We start from the raw sequence: 24,583 nt of genomic DNA, 5'->3' as shown, positions 1-24,583 counted from the left end.
CTGATTAACAGCTCTGTTTTAGGAACGCTTTTTCTTCCATCCAGTTGTGGGTGACGTTTGTATTTGTGTGTTTATGTGTGTGTCTTCACCTCATTTTACAATGCTGATTTGGTTAATAAAGATAAGACCAACAAAGTATGTCTTTGTTCACAAGACAGACAGACAGATAGATAGATAGATAGATAGATAGATAGATAGATAGATAGATAGATAGATAGATAGATAGATAGATAGATAGATAGATAGATAGATAGATAGATAGATAGATAGATAGATAGATAGAAAGAAATACTGCATTAAACATTCTGAAAATATATGAAATTTATTCTATTCTAAAAACACAAAAACTGATCATGTTTACAACTTCATTTTAGTCCATAATCTGCTGAATATCTGCAATACAGAACGTAAAAAAGAAACAAACACAACACATGATACAAGTCTACTTATAAAGTAGATGCTTTGCCAACCTTTTAGATTTACATAATGTTTTAAGCCAGCTGACACTGCCTGTTTTCTACACTTCTTATCAAAGCCCATACATGACTCCTCTCATATCAACCTCTCAGCTCTAAATGACAATATTTAACGGCATATCTGTGGCTTTTTAAATACTCAGTATTCATTTAAGTTTCAGCGTCCCCTTGAATGTAAATAAGCACCGACAGGACATCCATTGAACCTTCATACTTATTCTTTTTCTGCTGCCACTCATGATTTCTACACTGTATTAGAGTCTCCTTGAAGGCCTCTCAGAGTCTTTTCATCAAACCGGTAGGTGAGCTTTCTCTTCACTTTCTGAATCTCTCCAGTGCGGGAATAATTCCTCAAGGCCCTTGCCATCTTCTGGTACGTCATGGTCTTGCGATTTCCCTTCCGTCGGCCCCACAGCTGTGCCAAGCGCTCCTTGTTTTGGGATGAGAACTGAAACGTGCCTGATGACGACTGAACCCACCAGATGCAGCTTCGCATCGATGGCGTCTGCAGCATTTCAAACAGGAACTGGAACAAACGCTCCTTCCGCTTTCCTATAAGGGAGAAAAGGCATGTAAATACAATTATGATGTAACATTTGTTCCATACAACGTCTACACACAGTGCACTTCATACTTCTTATCCACCTGAGACCCAGGGAAGTAAAGGTTTGGGGGTTTTACATTAAATAATTACCTTGCTTGGAAATAGCATGATGCAACATATTTTTCAGATACATTTTTACTTTTTTGTTTCTTTTTATGAAATGTCCTTTAAAGTGAACTTTTTTTTTTTTTTTTTTTTTTAGTAAATCTGTGAAACTCTTGTCCCCTATAAAGGACAAAAATGCATTGCTGGGTCTCAGGAGGATATAGGATGTATTGCTGAGGGGTTTAGATGCAGATGTGTAGATGTGTGTGTTTGCTGTAGACATGTGTTTACCTGAGAGTGGGGCCAGAGGCAGTGAGTCTCTGCTCTTCCTGCCTCCACTGTCGGAGGACGGTGATGGGGAATCGTGGTATTCCTGGTACTGGGAGCTGCTAGATTGGGAATCTGAGTCGATATATGCTGGTGCCTCACAGGGATAGGGAATGTGGTCCTGAAGCCCAAACAAATGAAAACATATCAGTAAGTAAGTAAATTTTATTTATAGAGCACTTTTCACAGACAGAGTCACAAAGTGCTTTACAGTGCGAAGTACAAATAAACAGTACAAATAAATATACAATTAAAATACCATTAAAAACACAATAAAATACAATTTAAAATACAATTAAAACAAAATAAATATATAAAGTGCAATCAGTTAGTAGCAGCCCTGAGTCAGTCAATATCAATAATTCAGAGGTTTAGTCCAATGAACTAATAGAAACATTCCCAGTAATGTTCATCTTATAGGAGCTAATTTTGTTTAAAAACACAAACTCACCCATTGGTTGTCATGCGGACTAGGCCAAGCTAGAGGAGGAGCTTGCTCTTCATATTCCTCAGTGGGAGTGTGAGGGCCACAGTGCCACTTAAACGCATGTTGACCGGAAAAGTTATTCTCTACGGACAAAATGACACCAGATGCAGTCACACAGAAGATCTACATACACCTTATGGAAGAACGTTCTTATCAGGACCATCTGTGTACCTACACTGTAAAAAATGACTGTAGAATTAACACCAAAAGTTGTAAAATTTCAACATAAAAAACTGTAAGTGACAATACAATGCAAAGTTGTTTATTTGAAAAGATTTTTGTGTTAACAATTGAATCAAATATAGCTGTAGTTTTTATAGGAAGAGTATGTGAACAAAACCAGATTTGTACGTAGAAATTATGTATTTCTATTGTTTTTAGAAAATAAAACTGTAAATTGAAAAACAATGTGGTGCCATTTAAATTGCAAGACCATAATGTTGAAATAACAGCGTATTTGCTTTATATATATATATATATATATATATATATATATATATATATATATATATATATGAAAAAGTTACAAAAAAGTAAACATTTAACAATTTAACATTTTAAATTTGTAAATGAATGGGTTGGTAGAGTTGGTAGAGTGGCTTGTCCAATAACCAAAGGGTTGGTGGTTCGAATCCTGGGTCTGACTGTCCATATGTCCAAGTGTCCACGGAAGACACTGAACCCTAAATTGCTCCCAGTTGGACCTGGTGGTTTTGGAAAGTGCTTTGGACACCATGAAGGTGGAGAAAATGTGCTAAATAAGTGCAGTCCATTTACCATTTAAATCCAGTGTTAAATCTACATGTTTAAAATGTTAAATCTACATATTACTCCATAAATATGTTTACAGTTGGATGTGTTTTTTACAGTATTGTTCTGGAAACCACAGCTGCCAGTTTTTTTTCCGTAAAAACAACCAGATTTTTTTACAACAGGATTTTTTTTTACCTATGATCCTGGTGCTCTGGTGGGAGTGTAAGTGTGTCTGCGGGGCAATGGTGGTCGGAGGTGATGCGGGCGTGTGCGAAGGCTGGACCTCCAGGGAGTGCTCCTGCAGATACTCCTCAATAACCTCCAGGTCCACCTCGGGACAGGAGGACGGAACCACTCCTGTCCAAGCCCCCCGATCTCCACTCAGCCTGATCTCAGTTACATACGCCATCTGACAGACAGAGCAGGACAGCAGCTTTCAGAAAACATATACATTCAGGTTTCCATCTTGAAGAGACAATAACACTTTGCATGACATGACATAGCCTGGGGTGTTTTGATTATCAGACCATACACATCATCCCATTGTTGTGGTGCATCAAACAGTACTGGTCTGGGATCACCATGCATTATTGATCATTTTTTTGTTTTCTATAAAGCATAAAACAGCAAATATTCCTGTCTTATTCTTCTATCTCAGTCTATTTGTGAAACTCGCTGACAAATTATATATAATATACAAATTACAGGAGTGAATAGTACATTAAACCCAGCTGTGTTTGTATTTGTTTGCGTGTTGGAAATAAGCCAGGTAACAGCGCTGTAGTAATATGTATTTTAGTTTGACTATCAAATTTATGCAAGTGTTTATGCTGTCACATGCCAGGTAACAGCCAGCTGACATTGTCATGTGGCTTAGGTGATATGTAAAAAAAAAAAAAAAAAAAAAAGAAATGATAATTACTTAGCGCACCCTGTTCTCCAAACAATAATTTGCAAGTTACTTTTTTTTTTTTTTAACCCCAACACTCTTGGCCACCCATGATAAATTAAAATAAAATGACACTAGACTCACCGTTTCCATCTCTGCCAACATGTGTATAAAGAGACAGTCTGGGAAGAGAAAATGTCTTCATGAGAAACCAACAGCAAAGTTCAAATTAAACCACATAAACAGAGAAGTGAAAAAAGCTGTCACATACACATCTCTATCACAACATTCATACAGCAAAAACAGCACACATTCAGCACTTGAACGTACTGTAGGGAGAGAGGAATATCTGTACCGTTTTAGCTCACAGGTGTACTCCAGCTTCTGGTGCAGTGAAGTAGTATCCTCAGACGGTAGGTGGAGAATGTAAACACTCACCTGTAAACTGCTCCAACCTGGACTTCACCGCTCTTATAGTCTTTGTACACAAACCCTCCTTCCAAAACTCCTACCTTCTCATTGGCCAGTGGTGTTTTTTTGGGGGTGTGGTACAGTGTAATGAATAGCATGTTCATCTATTGTTTGATAGAATACCAGTACTTAATACTACTACTATTATGTACTACTATGACTACTACTAATAAGGTATTTACTCACATTATGTTGAAGGAGTAACTCATAGTTGACATCAGGTGTAAAAACATGGCTCTTTGCACTTGCTCACATATTAAAAATATCATGTGTCATTTATTTATTTTATCATGTGCCTTGATCATTATAAATCATATAAATATTGGGAAAATACTGTAGTTGGCTTTGTTCACTGTCTGCACTATATTCTATAAAATTCAACTAACTTCACTAACTGGTTCTACCATAGTCTCAGGATAACAAAGATGTTTTTGCCAACACTAATAAATGCATTAATTTATGATGTATCACATGGCACGATATGCCCTTATAATCATCTAACTCAAATAATTAGATATTGATTTATGGAGATGCCTTAATTCACAAAGAGACATGGCATAACAAAGTTTAAACTAACTCAACTAACTTTTCTTTTAATCTAGTACTATATATAAGGTCGTTGTACTTTGCTTAGATATTTCCATTTTATTCCGTGACCCTCATAAAGACTAAGTGTTTGGATGGAGGGATAGATTTCCATTTTATGTAACTTTAAACTTCTACTCCTCTACATCTTAATAGTAAAAATTCCACTACATGTATTTGTTACACTGTAAAAAAATCCTGTTCTTTTTATGGAAAATAATGTCAGCTGTGGTTTTCAGAACAATACTGTAAAAAACACATCCAACTGTAAACATATTTATGTAGTAACATGTAGATTTAACATTTTAAACATGTAGATTTAACATTGGATTTAAATGGTAAATGGACTGCACTTATTCAGTGCATTTTATACATCTTCGTGGTGTCCAAAGCACTTTCCAAAACCACTGGGTCAATTTAGGGTTCAGTATCTTCCATGGACACTTTGACATATGGACATTCTGAGCCAGGATTCGAACCACCAACCCTTTGGTTAGTGGACGAGCCGCTCTACCAACTCTACCAACCCATTAATTTACATATTTAAAAAATTAAATTGTTAAATGTTTACTTTTTTTGTAAATTTTTTATTAAAAAAAAAGAAAAAAAAGTAAATAGACCGTTATTTCAACATTATGGTCTTGCAGTTTAAATGGCATCGCATTGTTTTTCAATTCACACTTTTATTTTCTAAAAACAATAGAAATACATCATTTCTACATACAAATCTGGTTTTGTTAACATACTCTTCCGGTAAGAACTACAGCTATATTTGATTCAATCGTTAACATAAAAATCTTTTCAAATAAACAACTTTGCATTGTTTCGTCACTTACAGTTTTTTTATGTTGCAATTTTACAACTTTTTGGTGTTAATTCTACAGTCATTTTTTACAGTGCAGCTTGACATACAATGAATTTACAGAATATCACAAATGACTGTAGATTAAAATATCCAGTAGTGCTAACAGCACTTTAAATAAGCTCAACCTTAACGATCTACAACAGTAAAATTCTAAATTCACACTAATATAACAGCAAATGACTTAAAAATGCATAAATAATAGTAAAACACATGATTTTACTGCATGATGGCTACTTTTACTTTCTTTATAATGCGCATTTTGCTGATAAGACGTACATACTTATAAACTATCTGAATACACCACCTTTTATAACAAGTTTCAAGAGTAACAGGGTCAGTTCTGTAAACGTAAGTAAATCAATAATTTCTGGTAATTATTTTGCTTAATAATGAAAACTGTGGCATAAATATGAGATGGAAGCTGGGAAACAAACAATCACAGGTTATTGCATCACATCCCAGATCAGCACTGATGTCACTCTGGTCACTTTCAGTATATGCACTAGACAGTGTCTGGTAAGCATGTTCCTCTTTGTTATTGTTTTTGCGTGTTTGACAATTTCAGACGTGGATTCCAGTGTGCTGCTGCCAGTTCAACATATACAGTATTTCATGGTCAGGGTGCGTGTAGATGAGGGATTTCCCCAACGCCTTTGAAGTCTGATTTCTCATGACCTTAATGCCTCAGTAGCAGAGATTCTGAACGTCTCAATTCACAGAGTAAAGGAAGAGGGAGAATTTACTCTTTTTGAAAAAATAAAAAATAAAAAAAATAGATGATTGAATAAATAAATAAACCCATCTTCTTCTACTAGTCATCTTAACATCAGCAGTGTTTTGGTATAAATGTTTTTGGCTAAAATTTACTTAGGGGGTCAAATGAGTGGCCATTTTTGTCAAAAAAAAAAAAAAAAAAAAAAAAAAAGCTGTAAGAAATGCATAGAACTGTGTTGAAATAATGCTAATACATTTGTGCACAGACTACTGATATTATTTGACAGTGGAAGCTATATTTTCAGAAATATTGGATTTTGAATAGCAAGTGTATGTGAAAACTTTTGCTGGTGGACGAACGTGACATTACCCACGATGACACAATTGTTTACTCGCACTGGTAGTTCACAAAGTTGCCATCAACTTTTCGCGTTAGCATTAGCTTAGCAACGAACCTTCACACAGTGCACACAAAGGGCATTTACCACTGAAAACTAACCCCAACCATACCCTAACCCTAACCTTAACCATTTAACGCCCATGCCTAACCTTGAGCAGACACTGGAACCGTATTTAATCATTTAACTGCTTTGCAAACTATATTAATGTAAATATCTATATTTTAAAATAACTTTATTTTTTAGCGCACGACCTCCACTTCCGGTGGGGTACTTCCTTAGCATTAGCCACATTAGCCGAAAGCCTTAAAATTTTTCAGCCTATCCTTTTATTTTTTGTGGTGGCCTTAATTTTAAAGCAAGGCACCTTTCGGGTAAACAGTGCCCCCGTAATTGAAAAGGTGGATGATGTTTTTTTTTTTTCTTATAGTGGATATTTTTTTGGGCTGCTCTCTTTTTTTTCTCATAGTAGATAATTTTTTTCACCTGTTCTTTTTTTTTTTCTTATAGTGAATAATTTTTTGGGCTAGTAGATAATTTTTTTTGCCTGTTCTCTTTTTTTTTCTTTTAGTGGATAATTTTTTTTGGCTGGTCTCTTTTTTTTCTTATAGGGGATTTTTTTTTTCATCTAGTGGATAATTTTTTTTAGGCTGTTCTCTTTTTTTTCTTACAGTGGATAATTTTTTTTGGGCTGTTCTCTTTTTTTTTTCTTGTAGTAGATAATTTTTTTCATCTAGTGGATAATTTTTTTAGGCTGTTCTCTTTTTTTTCTGTTAGTAGATAATTTTTTTCATGTAGTGGATCATTTTTTTAGGCTGTTCTCTTTTTTTTCTTATAGTGGATAATTTTTTTGGGCTGTTCTCTTTTTTTTCTTGTAGTAGATAATTTTTTTCATCTAGTGGATAATTTTTTTAGGCTGTTCTCTTTTTTTTCTTATAGTGGATAATTTTTTTGGGCTGTTCTCTTTTTTTTCTTGTAGTAGATAATTTTTTTTAATCTAGTGGATAATTTTTTTAGGCTGTTCTCTTTTTTTTTTTCTTGTAGTAGATCATTTTTTTCGTCTAGTGGATAATTTTTTGGCCTGTTGCACCTCTGGGCCACCGTAACTGGTCAGTACCAGTACTTTATCAGTAATAAACTTATATACTTACTATTGCTAATTATCCTCTTATTCATAAATGTTAGTATTGTGGATCTAAAACAATAACAGCTGAAAAAAAACCCAAAAAATGTGGCAGTGGACGGATGTGACATGGTTGTTACAGATCCCATCATACTGATGCTCGGCAGCCATGTCACCGTTTACACTAATGATCCCTGTGCAAAAAGTAGTATCAGAATTATTTATTGTATAGTTTATCATCATACTAAAGAGTAAATAACAATATAGAATTGTTATTTCTTTATAAAAATGCTTATTATTAGAAAACTGTTGATTTAAAAAGTGACATGTGACATTCTTAATGTATGTTTTGGTGTAACATAAGCAGGATGGATCAGCACCATACTCCATATTGCAACCTGTAAAAATAAAACATGTGATATGTAGGATAGAATCTGGTAAGAAAAATTGGGGCATCTCCAAGAATAGAATATTTGTTTTTCAGGTAAATTCAGTTAAAATATAACTTGGTCATTAGTGACATGAAAATATAGCATTAATTGTGATGAAATTGGACATTTTTGAGCTGAAAACATAGTTCATATGACCATCAACATGTTGCAACAGAAGTGAAATCCTGTAAATTTGCATAACTTGCATTTACCAACACAGAGTTCCTTTGGGGATTCACTTAGATTGATTTCTTATGCACAAAGACATAAATAAGACCTCTAAGCAAATTTTAGCCGTTTTATATAGATACTATTCTGTATGATTAGCCTTTGTGCATATGAGTTTCTTATATAGTCCAAACTAAAACCCCAACATAAAGTGTATGAGCAAGAAAATCATGGTTCCATGTGTAAGTGCATTAACATGTAAAGCACTGGTGGCCTATCTGCAGTGTTGTAGAACAACACAGCACTGAAATATGAAAACTTTTCTGACACAGGTATTTATTGCCTGATAGGCTAAGATAAAGCTGGCTACTGGTTATATACTGGGCTATCATGTCTACAAGATAAAAACTCAAACTGTGCTTACTGGAATCAGATGGCTAACTTTATAACTTGTGATGATTTAGAGTCGAAATTCATCACATTGAAATATAACCGCTGGCCTGTATACACACAGAGAAACAATGTGGGGTTATGAAAAGTCAATATGTCATAGTGGGTCAACAATTTACAAACTGGTTTCAACACAACATTTTATTGAGATTTACAGAGTTACAATATACACTCTAAAAACTGAGCTTTCATTGCCTCTCAGCTTTTACATAAAAATGGCTCAAATGTGTTCGCATATGTATCCAACTTTCAGAAATCTGATTAAACAGCATTTCTCATGTTTCTTTTAACCTAAATACATCAATGCCACTGTCATATGCTCAGACATGTTTCAGGAACTCGACAAATATTTTGCTTCTGCTTGTTAAATCTGTTTGTGTTTGCTTGTGACAAGTTTGTTAATGTGATTTAACATCACAGTGTGTTTTTTTTTTTAAACAGTCAGAAGCAGTTGGGGAACCTGTTTAGTGAGGTAGAAAAATAGCTTCCTTGAAATATCAGGTGACTTTCCCGTATTTGACACACATGATGCCATGCATAGTTTTTTAACTCTCAGAATGCCAGAAGTAAATGTAATTAAATCACAGATGCACAGTTAAGGCGTGAAACAGTGTATCAACTTTATGATGTTATCAGTTAGTGTTCCTAATATTTACTTACACTATAAAAGTCAGTTTTATAAATTATCAGTTATCAATTTCCCAACAGGTAGAATCTATCATCCTCTACCCATATGGTCTGTATCTCACTGTCATTGATGCAAATGTAGAAATTAGCAGGTCAAGGACATGTTTTACTTGTAAATGATGTAAGACACATAAACACTCAAGAAGATGCATATCTACCAACACTAAGACAGTGCTTTTTTTAAAAAAAAAAATTCAGATTTTTGTTTAGAAATATTGAGAAGATTTCAGCAAACATTGAAATTACATTGTGGTCACGTAACAAGTATGTGACCAATGACCGATCTTTCCATTCTCAACATTTGACTTTTTCTTTTTTTTTGTTAATAATAAACAAAACATTTGAATAGTGAACAATGGATGCATTGTTACATAAAGAAAACACACACGAAAGACCAAGAGACTTTGACCTCCTCTCTCAAAAGAAAAGCAAAAAACAAGACAATTCCAGATACATTGTCATTATATTGTCATTTCTTGTGCATTTAGGGTTCCAACAGATTGTGTTTGGTAAGTGTTAACAAAAAATATCCACTTGACCATAGATTTGAAAATTTGTTCATTTGTAACCGGAGGGAGAAGGTTAGTCTTTCCATCTGGTAAATTTCATTCACAATATCCTACCCATTTTTCCAGATTAGGTGGTTCAGGTTGGAGCCAGTGCCTGGTCACAGCCTTTTTACCAGCAGTTATTCAAATTCTATATAAGTAGGCATTGTTCACTAAAATTTCAGTTTTTTAAATAATTAAGGTGGCAAATTCAAAAGGTAAAGTGACATTAAGTATATATTCTATATTTTGGTGTATATCCTTCCAAAATTGTTTTATTTTTGGGCAGTCCCAGAATATGTGCCAGTGATTGGCATCTTGGCTTTAACACTGTCTCCAGCACTTAAGCTCCTCCCCGCTACAGTGGCCTTTTTGTTTAGGAGTAATGAAAAACCTAATCAAGCATTTTCCTCCAAGAATATGAGTTTGTGCATTTCCACACAGATGTACAGTAACCTTGCCATTCTTCATCAGTAATAATAGTGGTGCTGTCCTTTTCCCATTTGATTTTCACATATTGTGTTACTAAGACAGTGCTTTTGTCTTTCATTGACACACTTGCAAATCCTTGACAAAATCTTTACCATCTTCTACAACATTTGCCAAACTACTTTATTTACAGAGATACGTACCCCGTCTTTAACATAATGATTATAAAATCGGATGCAGGCAATTTTATATCTCTATCAGTTTTAATTAAAAGAACACGTCAGGCCTTTAGATTACACCTTGGCTGGGCCGACTAACGGTGTGCCCAAATTAAATGTCCCCAAATTAGTGTCCCCAAATTAAAAATAAAAAGAGGCCAGAGCAGAGTGTAAACGAAAGTATTGACTCACTCGCCCCTGCTTTTTTCCTCCCGTAAAACACATCGGTTATAATATACAAGGCTTGTTCATAACGACAGAGAAAACATTGACAACAACACATATGTACCGAACAGGAAAGCACAAGTATTCATGCTTCCCGCAGAAGTCATATTTTGTGATAACGTTAGCACAAACACAGAATCCAAATGCAGAACTCCGACAACAAAAGTTAGTTCCAAAAGGTTTATTGTTCACACACAGGTGAAAAAATATAATGAGTGACAGAATCTTGAGGATAATGGTTGGGGATTTTCTCCTCAGATTCGTCCTCCGGATCGAGGGCAGCAGCCCGTCTCCCCGAGCGGTGTTAGGAGTCTTTTCCCCGACTGGGGAAAAGCAAAGGGAGGTCAGGGACGGAAACAGGTCATACACAGGCAGGCTAACAATCGAGCAACAGGACATAAGGACTAGGCAAACTCACGTACCGGTAGTCAGGGCGAGAAGGTCAAAACCAGATCAGATGAGGCAGACAAAACCGACAGGGATCAGGCAGAAGACGAAAAACCGAGGAATCCAAAACAGGTCAAAAAACAGGCAAACAAACGAGGTCAAGTACGCTGGTCTGAACTACTGGAGTTACAAACTGGCGACTGACAAGGGGAAAAGACAGGGTTTAAATACACAAAAGGGAGGGAAGACAACTAGACACAGGTGGAGCAAATTAGGGCGGAGACAGGTAACCAGGTCAGAGGTCAGGATGAGCGGGGAACAGGAAGTAAAGACGACAGACAAGACACATGAGGGAAAACTTAACAAAATAAAACAGGAAGTGACACACAAAACATAAAAGACAGACAAGACCAGACTATTGTCTGGCAGCAGGTATGACATATTTGCGCCGTTTGATTGGTCTAAATCACCCGTTTCGGCCAATGAGAGCTGATGAGAGCTTGGAGATTGACTCGTACGTTGTACGCCAAAGGTTTTCTCTCAACAACCATGCCTCGTGGGCGACCTATAAGTTCAGGCCGCTCACATAACAAACGCAGTGAAACATATGACATATGAATTATCTGCCTGCATGCAGTCCTGTGATTTTGGAATTAAAATCAGCTGGCCATATGCTGATCAATACTTCTGGAAATTAGACTTGTGGAATCCATGCCTTCATACTCTTGAATATATCTGAAATAGTCTGAGAAAACAGGAATTACTGTTGAAAAATCTAATCCCGCACCCACCCCCTCCGCCGATTCCAGCATCTGATGTGCCCAAATTAAGGTAATCTAAAGCCCTGCACGTACATATAGGTTTAATCTCATGACCATTGTAATGATGGAGATCTGGGCCCAATCCCAATTCACCCCTTGGCCCTCTCCCTTACCCCTACTCGGGGTGTGTATTGGCAAGAATCTGGCGATATGATACAAATTACAATACTAGGATCACGATACGATATACCACAATATATCATGATACTGTTAAAAAGGCAATTTTTTGTGTGTTTCTTCTTTTTAAATGATTATTTCCTTGAAGAATTGAATTACACCAGAAATATGCACAAATACTAAACACATTTTTATTTGATCAGAACAGGATCTGATGCTATATCACAAAATTGTCCCGTGTTAAAACTTAAATGATCTTTTACAGACATTACAGTTTAAGATCCTGTTCAAATGTTCATATTCTATTAGTTCAAAACTAACATCATAACATTATTTTTGTGCAATTCCAGCAAAGGAACTAACGTTATTTAATAAAAGAGTGTTAAATAATAATAAATAAATATAAACAAAAAAGGAAAACAAAAACGAACCTCCACCATATCTGCATTTGAATAAATACCTGAAAAAATCGATTCAGTACTTTTTAATATCGATACAGTATTGTGAAATGAAATATTGCGATATATTGCAGAACCGATATTTTCTTACACCCCTAACCCCTACCCCTTGGCCCTTGCACTTGGCACTACCCCTTGAAATGGAGTTGCAAGGCGCAGGGGTTGAAACATTCCCCTGTAAAATGGGACAACCCTTCGAGACTTGTCACCTCATCAGCAGTCATCCATGCTGCTATAAACAGATGCAACAAAGATGTTTCCGAAAGAATTCACCATGCCGTCAGCAGCTGTAACCGTCTCTGTTGCATGGGCTTTAGGCATCTTTTTGTGGCGATCAACCGCAAACCGCAGAAATGCGATCTATAATACACTGGAACGGCATTAAACAGTCAATCAATGATAAAGTTGCTTACAGAGAAAATACGTACATTTGGGTGTTTCTTTCAGTACACTGCTGCACTTTATAGCTGTGTTTACCTCTGTCTTGCTGATGATTTGAACAGAATTATGCGAGATTTCTCATACCCCTCCGTTTGTAGTGTGGTCCTGAAAAATCTCTGTTTCGAGGGCCAAACCGCCAAACAAGGCCAAACAGCCCTCCCCTTAGCCTTTCTGACTCATTGAGAATCGGAACACCCCTATCCCTTCACGTGAACGTGCGAAATGGAGGAGGAGGGGTAAGGGGGAGGGCCAAGGGTTGAGACTGGGCCTTGGAGTTGGTCCCGAGCCCCTACAATGGCAGCTCCTAATGTGTGCTAAGCTATGTGATAATACTAATGCTAGATGGTGTGTGTGTATTAGAATGGGTAAAATGCAGAAACCAAATTTCCCTTTGGAGATAATAAAGTGATTAAACCTTTTACCTTTTAAGAAATGAAAACAGAGCCACAATGGCAATGATTCACCAATAGTGCAAGACAAAGCAAGAGTACCCAATATTAACACTAACATAATTATCTACAAACTATATGGTATAATTAAACATCCAGACCTGTTCATATTGTCGGGTCTTTGCTTTGCATTGTAGTAAATTACTGACGAAAAGCAACATTGATTACTTTTAGGAGCTAAATGCAGTATTTCTCTGTATATCATGCTAAAGATGTCATTGTATTGTACAGCAGAGATATGAACTGAATTTATACAGCATGACAGGATGAGGAGTCACAGTTAATACATCAAACCACAAGAAGTATCTAGTCACTAAAACCTTTAGTCTGCCGGTCTCCCAGTTTGTAGAAAACTAATCCCACGTGGCCCTAAAATAAACAGTGAAGTTTGATGCTGAAATCAAAGTGTTTGCGCTCCACTGGTGCATTTAATTATGAAGCTTATGAAGATTTAACGATAATATGCTGCAATATAATGTTTGCTAAGCTCACGGTTCAGACTAAACATTAACAGTTCTGACCTAGTTTGGACAATTCCAAATAGATCTTTAATGCAACTACTGACAACACAAACTGTATGGAAAACTACGAAGATTTGTGGTTTTGCTGTGTGTCTTAAAACAAAGCCAAGCTAACAGTTCAATAATGTAAACTATCAGCAGATGAAAGATGTGAAGATTATAGACATAAGGTTATTGTGATTAACTGCCTGACTTTGTGTTTGTTTGACGGGGAAAACAGAATTTATTCAGGGAGTGATTAAGTCTGTGGAGACATAGCGTTAATTCATTGGTGATTTTGGTAACTGTGAGTACACTGGTATATAACTTCCACCTACTTTTGATGTTATCAGTTCTACATATAACACCTTAACCTTCCTCTTGTGTTCGCTTTCTGTTACCATCTCTTATGTTAACGGGTCGGTTTTGATCCATGTCTTAAAGGTGCTGGAGACTTTCGTGATGAATTTTTCATCAAATCTGTAAAACCTCACTCATAGCCCAAGTATCACGAATCTGTAAGTCTTTCTGTGATTACTCACTTGAATCTCTTGCATTACGGTGAACAATTTCGAAGTGCCATCTACCATAAACAAAGCCATGTGTTTACATTCAGAGCCGGAAGGTAACTCGGGCATCTTCGGAATTTTTTGTCGCGACGTGCATTGTGGGAAACAAAGGTTCGTGCTGCCGCTGCAGGGAGTTTCGCACAGATGCCTATAGCACCTGACTGAGGTTTTACAGATTTGATGAAAAAATTGTCATGAAAGTCTCCTGCACCTTTAAATCAGCTGTAAAATACACTAAAAACAATTATCTATCATCCAGTTTGTTTCTCATCTCTTGGTTACCTTGTTAGGCTTCCTTATCCATGAAAATATTGGTTTTAATATTTTTGTTGTGGGCCTCTGGGCCTTTTTTTGTCAGTATACCCCTTGATGGGCATCTGCAGTCACCAACTCTATACTGAATATTTACTATAACTGAATTGACCTCACATGTGTGGACATGCCCGTCTTTGGTTGTTTTGTTTTTTTTGCAGGTATACTGGATAACAAGGCAAAATGAGAATCCCCAAAAGCTCACATGATTGTTAGAGGAACTGACTGTCAGTGTGTTGGCTGACAGTGCACTTATGATTTCAGTTTTGGTTCTAATTATTGCATTATAATCTTATTTTTATAACTGGGTCAAAACCGACCCTAACAACACAAAGGTCATAATTTCAACCAGTGCATTTCATAATTTAGGGAAATATTATTTTTTAAATTATTTTGTTGAAATAGAGGTTCCTGACAAAGTCAAAAAGCCTTGATGCAGTAAACAAACCTCATGTGGTTTACAGGGGTTGGACAAAATAATGAAAACACCTAACATTGTGGCATCATAGAAGGTGTTTCCAGTATTTTGTCCAACCCCTGTATTTATGCATTTAAAACCTAAAACACAAGAGGAAAGTTAAAACGTTTTGGCAGAGACTGTATAATCTTCAATAAGCATGCAGAAAATCTATTAACAGTATCACAGACTGCAGGACCTAAAGGTTAGTTATAAGCAGCTAATTGCATTTTATTAAAGCTTTTTAGAAAATCTTGAAAGGGATGAAAGTCAAATGAAATCACAGAGAGGTGAGATAAGGTACATGTAAGGTTTTGTAGGTTTATCCAGATAGAAATCTTGTTTATTTGCACAAACCGTGGTGCTGATGACAGTGACATGGAACTGAGAAATGGAAGAAGCATTATTTATGGGAGTAGAATTAAGAGAAGAAAAAGAAATCACAGTGGAGCTACAGGAGATGCCCACACTAAAGTTATTTTGCTGTCACAAAATACAAACACTTCTCAAGTGCTTTACAAACAGACCTGATAAACGTGTTCGGAAAAACCCTTGGTGCTGCAGTGAAATGGGTGACGGTTAGGATTCCTATAACTCAACATGCACCTGGAGGATTCAGACAAGGCGATAAGGCCACACAGACATTGGACCCTTGCAGCCACAGAGCAAGGCAGGTGTAACCTGAGCCCTGTCGTCTTACAGGGAAATGCAGGGTTTAGATTTGACTAGATTCATGTTACTGGAATTACCTTCGAAGTTGTAGACAATTTGAAGTTAGACTGGGAAATTCTCAGCTATAAAAAGGAGTCTGCATCTAAAAATAAACTGGTAATGACGAGACAGGGTGTGATTTGGAATCTGAGGCTGATTTTAAGATTATTTAAACTCAAATTAACCAAATAACACCACATTTATTTAATGTTTATCTGTTACAGTTATAAAATATCCTCTTTATTTTTACATGTTCGAAATAAACTACTACCACACTATATCATTTCATCATTTACTTATTGGTGTGCAGTATTTGATATTATATTTTTTACAGACCAGACCTGTATATATTGACTTTTTGTTATAATTATAAAGTATATTAAATTGCAAATGTGCATATTTCTTAGTACAATATGCCAAAGTAACAGTGTCTGTGTGTATGTGTGCAAGAAATTGGTAGTGAAATTTGATCAGCTGCCTACTTGTATCTGCGTCACTTGTGATGTTTAACGGTCATAGAGTAGCAGGTGAACATGCTAAACTGACACACACTCACACAATCATTGTTTACCGTAAGTGTGTGAGGCCATGAAATGCTTAAGCGCTGCCTTATCAACACATGACCAGTCTGTCATCAGTTATTGATGAGTAAGGGGCTGTGTATGTGTGTGTGTGTGTGTGTGCATCCAGGTGTAGTGAGTTTACAGTTATAGCCAAACCCTCTGGATTTGTGAGCATACGCAAATCACCTGTACCTTGGCAAGTTACTGGGAATTCCCCTAACGCCTAGGAGAGTGGGTGCTTGTGGGAGGTTGTGTGTGTTAAGTGATAAGTAATGAGGCTGCACACATGCACACATAGCTGCTAAAAGTCATAAACTAATTAGATTTCCACTGAGTGCATGTGAAGTAAACATTAATTGCTAATGTTACACTCCTCAGTGATGCCGCAGGAGCACAGCTTTGTTTTCTCAGGTAATGTATGCATTTGTGTGCCACCGATGGTACACCTAGTGATAATTTGAATGATTTGTGAGCAGCTTTTTCTTTTATTCTGTTTGATGTTCACACCCATGGGCAGGCCACCGACAGAGGCCAGGTGACTGAGATCTTGCAGGTGAGGAGGCAGTTGGACAAGCCGAGATGTTGGCGTATGAACTGTACATTAGAGACATGGGCAAGTATGCAAAACCTGAGGTTGACTGTCCCACTCACTCCACCCTCCCTTACCCTCACACATCTCTCTCTATATTCTAATATTGCTTTGTATTTTTCACCTGTTTATATGTGTCAGATAGATGTAAAAATGTAAGGCTAGCTTATATTGCATGTGTTATTTAAAAAGACAACTTTAGGTTTTATGTTTTGCCTCAGCAAAAAAAAAAAAAAAAAAAAAAAAAAGCTGGGGATTTTGTTGAAAGTTGCATGATTTTTAACCCTTATAGGTGCAGAACTACTTCCAAATGAGTTTTTTCTCTACATTTAATCTTTCCTAAGTGATTTATCACCATTTATTATCATATTCTGTGCATTTTTCAGTGAAAATCACACATTTTCTTGTATTTAATTTACTGACCATGTTCATGAAAGCTCAGATTAAATGCAAAGATTATTACATTAAAACAGAAAAAAACTGAAGAAAAAGAGATTTTTTTTCAGCAAAATATATTAACTCAACGGAAAGACAAGCATCTACACCCACTGCCATTTGTCAAAATTCATGGCTTTTATTAGTGAATCAGTGTTGCAGGAGATGACAGTGTTTCCTCGTTCACTACAGAACCTCTGAACGTCCAAATGGGTCACAGCTAATGATGCTGAACAGCTGAGAAACGGGATTTTACCTGAATTATGCAAATGTATTGGTAAGATCAGGGGATGTGTTTGGTCATGGTGGCTGTTTTTGAAGCTCAAATAATTTTATTGTTTTTTCTCTGCATCCTTGCATCTAAATGCATCTCTACGTGCATGTGTCCACTTGCAGGACAGCAGTAAAGTAGTCTAGGATAATATACATCACTCATATGGGAATGCTGGAGATAAGGAATGGGATTGGGAACCGGTAGGACTTTGCATTCCCACGGAATATTGTTTGTGTCCTCCAGTAGGCAGTCCTACAATCTGTGGTCTCAATAAACACTCATAAACCACACAGACACAGACAAGCACACACAACCCACTGGCCTTATCGGAATAATACATAAACTGGAGTGTGAAGACTGTACATAAATCATCTGTTTTCACAGTAAGATAAGAGCAGACAGCGACAGCCAGAGAGAGGGAGAGAGCGACAGAAGCTTTATCAGAGCTCTGAGGCGAAAATAAAACATCTCCACAAGATTTTCCACTCAGTGTCCAAAGAATACAATAAAGTGCCCGAGGGTCTTTAATGAGCTATTTTGAAACCAGTCCCTGTTGCACAGAGGAAAGCCCACACACGCCACACTCAACGAAGCCATGCATTTTTGTCTGAAAGCACAGCTTGACCACATCGTAGAGTATTTTCCAGCTGGAGGCTCACAGGCTCACACCTCCACTCCACATCTGCTGTCATGAAGGAAGGGTGGATGGAAACAATAGCTGTCTTTTCTATCACACACCCACATCTGAACTCATCAGCAGCAAACTCACACATAACATCTGTTTGTCCTGTTTTTGACAGATAATGAATCTTTCAGGTGATTCAGCTTTTTTGTCTGCGTGTCAATATTTTGCACTGTGTGTGTGTGTGTGTGTGTGTGTGTGTGTGTGTGGTGGTGGTGGTGGTGGTGGTGGTGGGGGGGGGGGGCACACCTATGTTCCCCAGTACCTATACACCAAAATACTCATTTCTGTGATTACATTAAATTACACTGTGCTGTATTCATCAGAGACGAAGGTCACACAATATATAAGAGTATTGAAAAAACAGACTTTTAATCCAATAACATCACAAACTTTTTGGTTTGTTTTGGAAATTAATACAATAGATCAAAACATTCCAGATGTAGGAATCAAATTAATTATCATATCTAGAAGGAGTTGCATTGCAGATTTGGTTATGTGTATTTCTTATTTGTTATTATATGTTCTCGGTTCAATAACATTAAAAGACAGTGTGACTTTTATTTTTCATGCTGTATAGGCCTACGAGCAGATGGAGGGCTGCAGATTGTTGTGACTGGCATGATAATGCCAAATGTTTATTTTTGTTCTTATTTAACTCATGGTAATTGTATGTTCACAGATGGATATTGCATGTTACCAAAACAAATGTTTGACTTTACTTTATATGCAAATGTAATTGTAAGAAATTTAAGTTTTTAATATGGATTTAATTAATATGGATGACACGGTGGTGCAGTGGATAGCACTCGTGCCTCGCAGACCTTGTGTGTGGAGTTTGCATGTTCTCCCCATGTCTGAGTGGTTCTCTCCGGGTACTCTGGCTTCCTCCCACCATCCAAACACATGCACTGATCGGTTAATTGGTTAATCTAAATCGTCCATAGGTGTGAATGTGAGAGTGATGGTTTGTCTCTATATTCCAGCCCTGTGATGAACTGGCGAAATGTTCAGGGCGTACCCCGCCTTCGCCCGTAAGTAGCTGGGATAGGCTCCAGCAACCCCCGTGACCCTAGTGAGGATAAAACGGGTTCAGAAAATGAAAGAATGAATAAGAAATATGTAAAAAATATTTAGACACCAGACCTTTTAACTTTACTACATATTGTGTTGAATATTTTAATTAAACATAATAATTTTTACTTTATCTTTGGAGTCCATTTATTTTTACCTCTAACAAGGAGGTTATGTTTTCACCTGCGTTTGTTTGTCTGCCTCAAAAATGTTTGAAATTTTGGTGGCAATTAGTCACTTATTGGTGAAACTAGTGAAACACCACTACCTGCAATTATGGGGAAGGGGTAATTATTGGGGAACATAGGTACTGGAGAACATAGGGCTGACCCTGTGTGTGTGTGTGTGTGTGTGTGTGTGGGTAGTTGCAGTATTATTATAGCTGCTACTTTTAAAAGTGGTGCTACTGTTGTACTGTTGGAGAGTACCCAGTTACATGTAATATAATAACATTACAAGATCAATGTGTTGTCTGTTAAATTAACTGTACTAAGGAATTAAATTGCAGTTGCTTATAAAAATATTGGTGATTGTGATTTGTTTTGGAGGTTGACCTTTAAAATACAGCAGTTAACCCCACAAATGTAAATAAACCGCAAACGTAATAAAAATTTGCAGCTTTTAATGTAATAATTCCATTAATGTAATAACAGCCCCCTACCACAAACGTAATACCTAATTTTCCAACAGTGTGTTCCTACCCTCTCCATTTTTATCATAATCTTATCCAGGTACTTTATTTACATGGTTCAAACATAGGCTTCTATTATACTTAATGAGCATAAATAATATCCAGTTCATCCTGAAGCTTTTATTATAAAACTTTTACAACATTGTTGCCCATTTTGTTTCTCCACTTGTATTTGTAATTAAACACTTATTAACCTGGAATTAGTACCATGTGGTGTAACAGCAACATTTGATCATTCTAAAAAGGCAAGAATCCAAAGGACAAGAATAAATGAGAAGAAAAAGAAAGATGAATGAATATTCATGCATGCATTACTTAAATGTATGTGAGTTACTAATACATTTGTGGGAAGTTATTACAATTTTGGAAACTGAAGATTTTTACCATCCCACAAATCCCCCTAAAAGTAATTATTATGTTTGTGGGAAATTAGGTATTATGTTTGTGGTAGGCAACTGTTATTATGTTTGTGGGAAAGTTATTACATTTGTGGGAATATTACATCAAAAGCTGCAAATTTTTATTACATTTTATTACGTTTGTGGGGTTATCATACAGCATCTAATCTTAATTCATGCTGTACTGTAGAATTTAATAAAGTAGTAATCAGCTCTAGGTACCAGTCCTGGGTTTACATAGTGCAGGTTAAGTGTATGTTTGTAGGATGTTTAGGGAAAGCTTCTTACAACTGTAATCAAATGTAATACGTTATATCACTCTGAAGAAATGCACACAGTCGGCCTGAACAGATAAAAGTAAGTATGACGAAAAATAGAAACTATAATGTGGCTACATCACTGGAACTGAGGTTACTTTCTGCAAATCCTGCCAAGAATCAAATCAAGTAGCAGTGTAAGCATGGGAAGGGAATAAATCCAAACTTATTCCCCCTTTGGCAGTTCTGTTATCTCTGTCTGTCTTTTTTTTTTTTTTTTTTTTACAGATAGCAGTATAATAAAGCAAATATTATCCATGTCTGCACTGTTTAAACACTACCTGTCAGTATCAGCTCTGACTCATATTGTGACTGAGATTCTTTCCCTATGGATGAAGTGAGGATGTCAGTTTGTAAGTAAAGGTGAGTTACAAGCCGAGGGTTTATATAATCAGATTGTTAGTTGTGGCTTTAAATTCTTTTTTTTTTTTTTTTTTTTTTTGTACTTTATTTTTTATTGTTTTAATATAAAATACAAAACAAAAGACAAACACGGTCACAGGTACATTCACACATTTACAGACTGTTTACTGTCCACAGATTGAATGAAAAAGTCCCATTTTTTCCAGTACTTTACACCCTTATGCTGTTGTAGGCGGAGATTGTATGTCATCATTTCCATTAAATGGATTTGGTTGACAATTTTTATCACCAAAGAAATTGAGGGAGGGTCCTTTTTAAGCCAGTGTTTGGTGATGGCTTTTTTGCCTGCGGCAAGCAGTATTCTAAATAAATATATGTCTCTTTCCTGTAATTCCTTTGGGGGAATGCTAAAAAACAAAGTAGCCAATGACATATCAAAATGAACACCAAAAACTGAATACATCAACTTAATCATCTCTTCCCAAAAGCCAACAATACCAGGACAGGACCAGAATACATGTGCTTGATCTGCCTCGAGTGAACCGCACTCCCTCCAGCAGGAAAAATGAACGCCAGAAGAACGTGATTTTCGTGCAGGTGTAATAAAGAAACGGACCAGACATTTCCAGCAAAAATCCCTCCATGATAGTGAATTTGTAGTAGTGGCTTTAAATTCTTAATACAAGAAAAAAACATGACAATGAAAAAGTAAAAGAGGCAATGAGATTTAAAAAAAGGCTGTCGGGGACAAAAAAGGATGCAACATACAGTATATAGTAACATAAATAATAAAAAAGATGAAAATGACATTAAAGACATAAAGTGGAACAAGACAAAATCAGTGGTTTACTGCTTATTTTGTTCATTTAATTTCTTTTTAATCAGAGTTAAGAAAGCCAGCAGTTATATTAAAACAAAATAAATAAAACGAGTGCAATCGGAGTTCTTCAACAAGATGAATTTGATAAAACCTTTTGTAAATCATTTTGCACACAACTTAAACAAAGAAAGCCCCGAAGACAAAAGAAAATGTTATGATGACGATTATTATCATTTTACTGCCAAGTAAAGTCACATTTAACTGGAACTATTTTATGCTTTTGTCAGTGTCCTCAACATTAAGACTCTGACCTTTTCATGACTCCACATTTTTGCAACAAAATAAACAGTCCTGAGAAAAACATGAAATTCCAACAGGGATATATCAAAACAATGCCCTTAACAACTTTATTTAACAATGGAAACTACACCACCCAGAAGGGTTTTTCTCTGCTGTGATTTTGGCACCTTTAGGAGTGTCCATTAGAACCTATGTGGACTGCACTCTGCTTGTCCTGACTGCTCCACAAAGAACTAATAGTGTCACGTCAGGGTATAGGCTTCCTCTTTCCACAGAAGACCACGTCACTGTCTGAGTGACTGTCAGATATTTATCACTTCTCCTTTGCAGAAACCTTCAAAGGCCAGAGAGAGGTCAGTAGAATTAATGACAAGTTTTTTTGTTTTTTTTTTTACGTCAGGTTCATTTAGGCTGAGGTTTTCTCTGGTTTTAGCCTTTTTGTTCCAAGTGTAGAACCAGGAGTATTGTGTCAATAAAGCGTTTGGCCACCTGTGAATTTGATTTATGATTTACCAGATTAAAGGTTCATTTACCGTATGAACCAACTTGAAGCCCTTGTGCTTATGTGAAATACACTTGAAATTGTAAAAACACATGCTTAATTTAATAAATCAGAAATTGGATGAGGCACTGCAGTTGTGCAATAAGCTAAATCAACTTCTGTCTAAGATGAATACAGCGTTTTGTTTTCCAAAGAAAACACCCTAATAACCCTGCACATTAAAACACCTCCTCAGCAGAAAGAGAAAACTTCCACGCCTCGGGGGAAAAGGAATCTGACCAAAGAAAACTTACAGATACAATGGAAACCAACCAAAGGTAAAAAAGCGGAATCACATTCAAAAGGAGGTGTGAACTAAAACGTACTGCTGTGAGATTTGGTGGAGAATCATTTCTGCAAACACACAAAGACATGACAAAAAGTTGCATGAGACTAAGATTTTTATACTTTACCTCTAATTCAAGAATCTGCTTCATCTATTAGCGTTCAGTGTGACTTAGCTTTGGTTTTTATGTGAACTTATCTTCTTCCCTCCCCTCAGCAACACACTGATTTGATCTGGATGTTAATCTAAAACACAGGTGTCAAACATGCGGCCCGGGGGCCAAATCTGGCCTGCCAAAGGGTCCAGTCCGGCCCTTGGGATGAATATGTGAAATGCAAAAATTACACTAAGACATTAACAATCCTTTCATTTCAGGTTCCACATTCAAACCAATTCAATCCCAAGTGGGCAGGACCAGTCATCCAGTCATACTATCATAATTACATATAAATAATGACAACTCCAAATTTTTCTCTTTGTGAATATAAATATTTTCATGTATTTACACGAAAACAAAGCATAATTTCGCAAAAAGTGTGAATAACCTGAACAAATATGAACATGAAACCTGAAAGAGAAGCAAGTACAATTTTAACAAGATTCTGCCTGTTACTAAATGTTTTATGTATTTGTAGATCCACTAAGATCTGTAAATTATAATGTACATGTGTAAATGATAAACTGAGGCATAATATTGTTATAATTACACTTATTTTTTTTCATGTTTCATGTTTGTTCATGTTATTCACATTTTTTAAAAAGATAGTTTGTAGATGTAAACCCTTTCATAATGTAAATTTACTTTTTTTGCTCTGAAACATAGAGAAAACTTTGGAGTTGACCTTATTTCTATATTATTATGTTATTATTTTACTGGTTCGGCCCACTTCAGATCAAATTTCGCTGAATGTGGCCCCTGAACTAAAATGAGTTTGACACCCCTGATCTAAACTTATGTTTCTTGATACACATGTTATGAAGGAGGTTTTGACTTGCCATTTTCAATCAATCAATCAATCAATCAATCAACAACACAAAAAAGACCAAAGTACTTTACATCTAAAAACATGACCAAAATTATAGGATAGCAACAGTTTAATCAAATACTATAAAAGTGCATAAAACAATAAGACAT

At 36.2% G+C, this 24,583-nt stretch overlaps 1 protein-coding gene across 2 annotated transcripts; it reads right to left on the bottom strand.

The window, feature by feature from the left end:
- Window positions 1-306: 306 nt before the first annotated feature.
- On the bottom strand, window positions 307-4,076 carry LOC115422905 (transcription factor Spi-B). 2 transcript variants are annotated; one of them, XM_030139528.1, is made up of 6 exons: window positions 3,937-4,076; window positions 3,726-3,763; window positions 2,888-3,101; window positions 1,904-2,022; window positions 1,417-1,573; window positions 307-1,028 (listed from the first exon to the last, which is right to left on the bottom strand). In XM_030139528.1, the coding sequence occupies exons 2-6, from the start codon at window positions 3,744-3,746 to the stop codon at window positions 721-723; spliced, it is 819 nt and encodes a 272-aa protein (XP_029995388.1). In that variant the 5' UTR covers window positions 3,747-3,763; window positions 3,937-4,076; the 3' UTR covers window positions 307-720. The 2 variants fall into 2 exon arrangements, with proteins under 2 accessions (XP_029995388.1, XP_029995389.1); XM_030139529.1 differs by lacking the exon at window positions 3,937-4,076 and having other exon boundaries at window positions 3,726-3,816.
- Between the last annotated feature and the right edge of the window lie 20,507 nt (window positions 4,077-24,583).

Source organism: Sphaeramia orbicularis, chromosome 7 (assembly GCF_902148855.1).
Source record: "Sphaeramia orbicularis chromosome 7, fSphaOr1.1, whole genome shotgun sequence".
Lineage (NCBI taxonomy): Eukaryota > Metazoa > Chordata > Actinopteri > Kurtiformes > Apogonidae > Sphaeramia > Sphaeramia orbicularis.
The sequence above is the reverse complement of the archived record's forward strand: the minus strand, read 5'-3'. Positions and strand labels throughout refer to the sequence as shown.

Bases quoted from the DNA above. Each gene is read 5' to 3' on its own strand.
- LOC115422905 (XM_030139528.1), bottom strand. From the start codon at position 3,746: ATGTTGGCAGAGATGGAAACG. The intron at 2,023-2,887 runs GTAAAAAAAAAT...TTTTGTCCGTAG, and splicing joins CCAGAGCACCAGGATCATAG to AGAATAACTTTTCCGGTCAA. The intron at 1,574-1,903 runs GTGAGTTTGTGT...TTTGGGCTTCAG, and splicing joins GTCCGCATGACAACCAATGG to GACCACATTCCCTATCCCTG.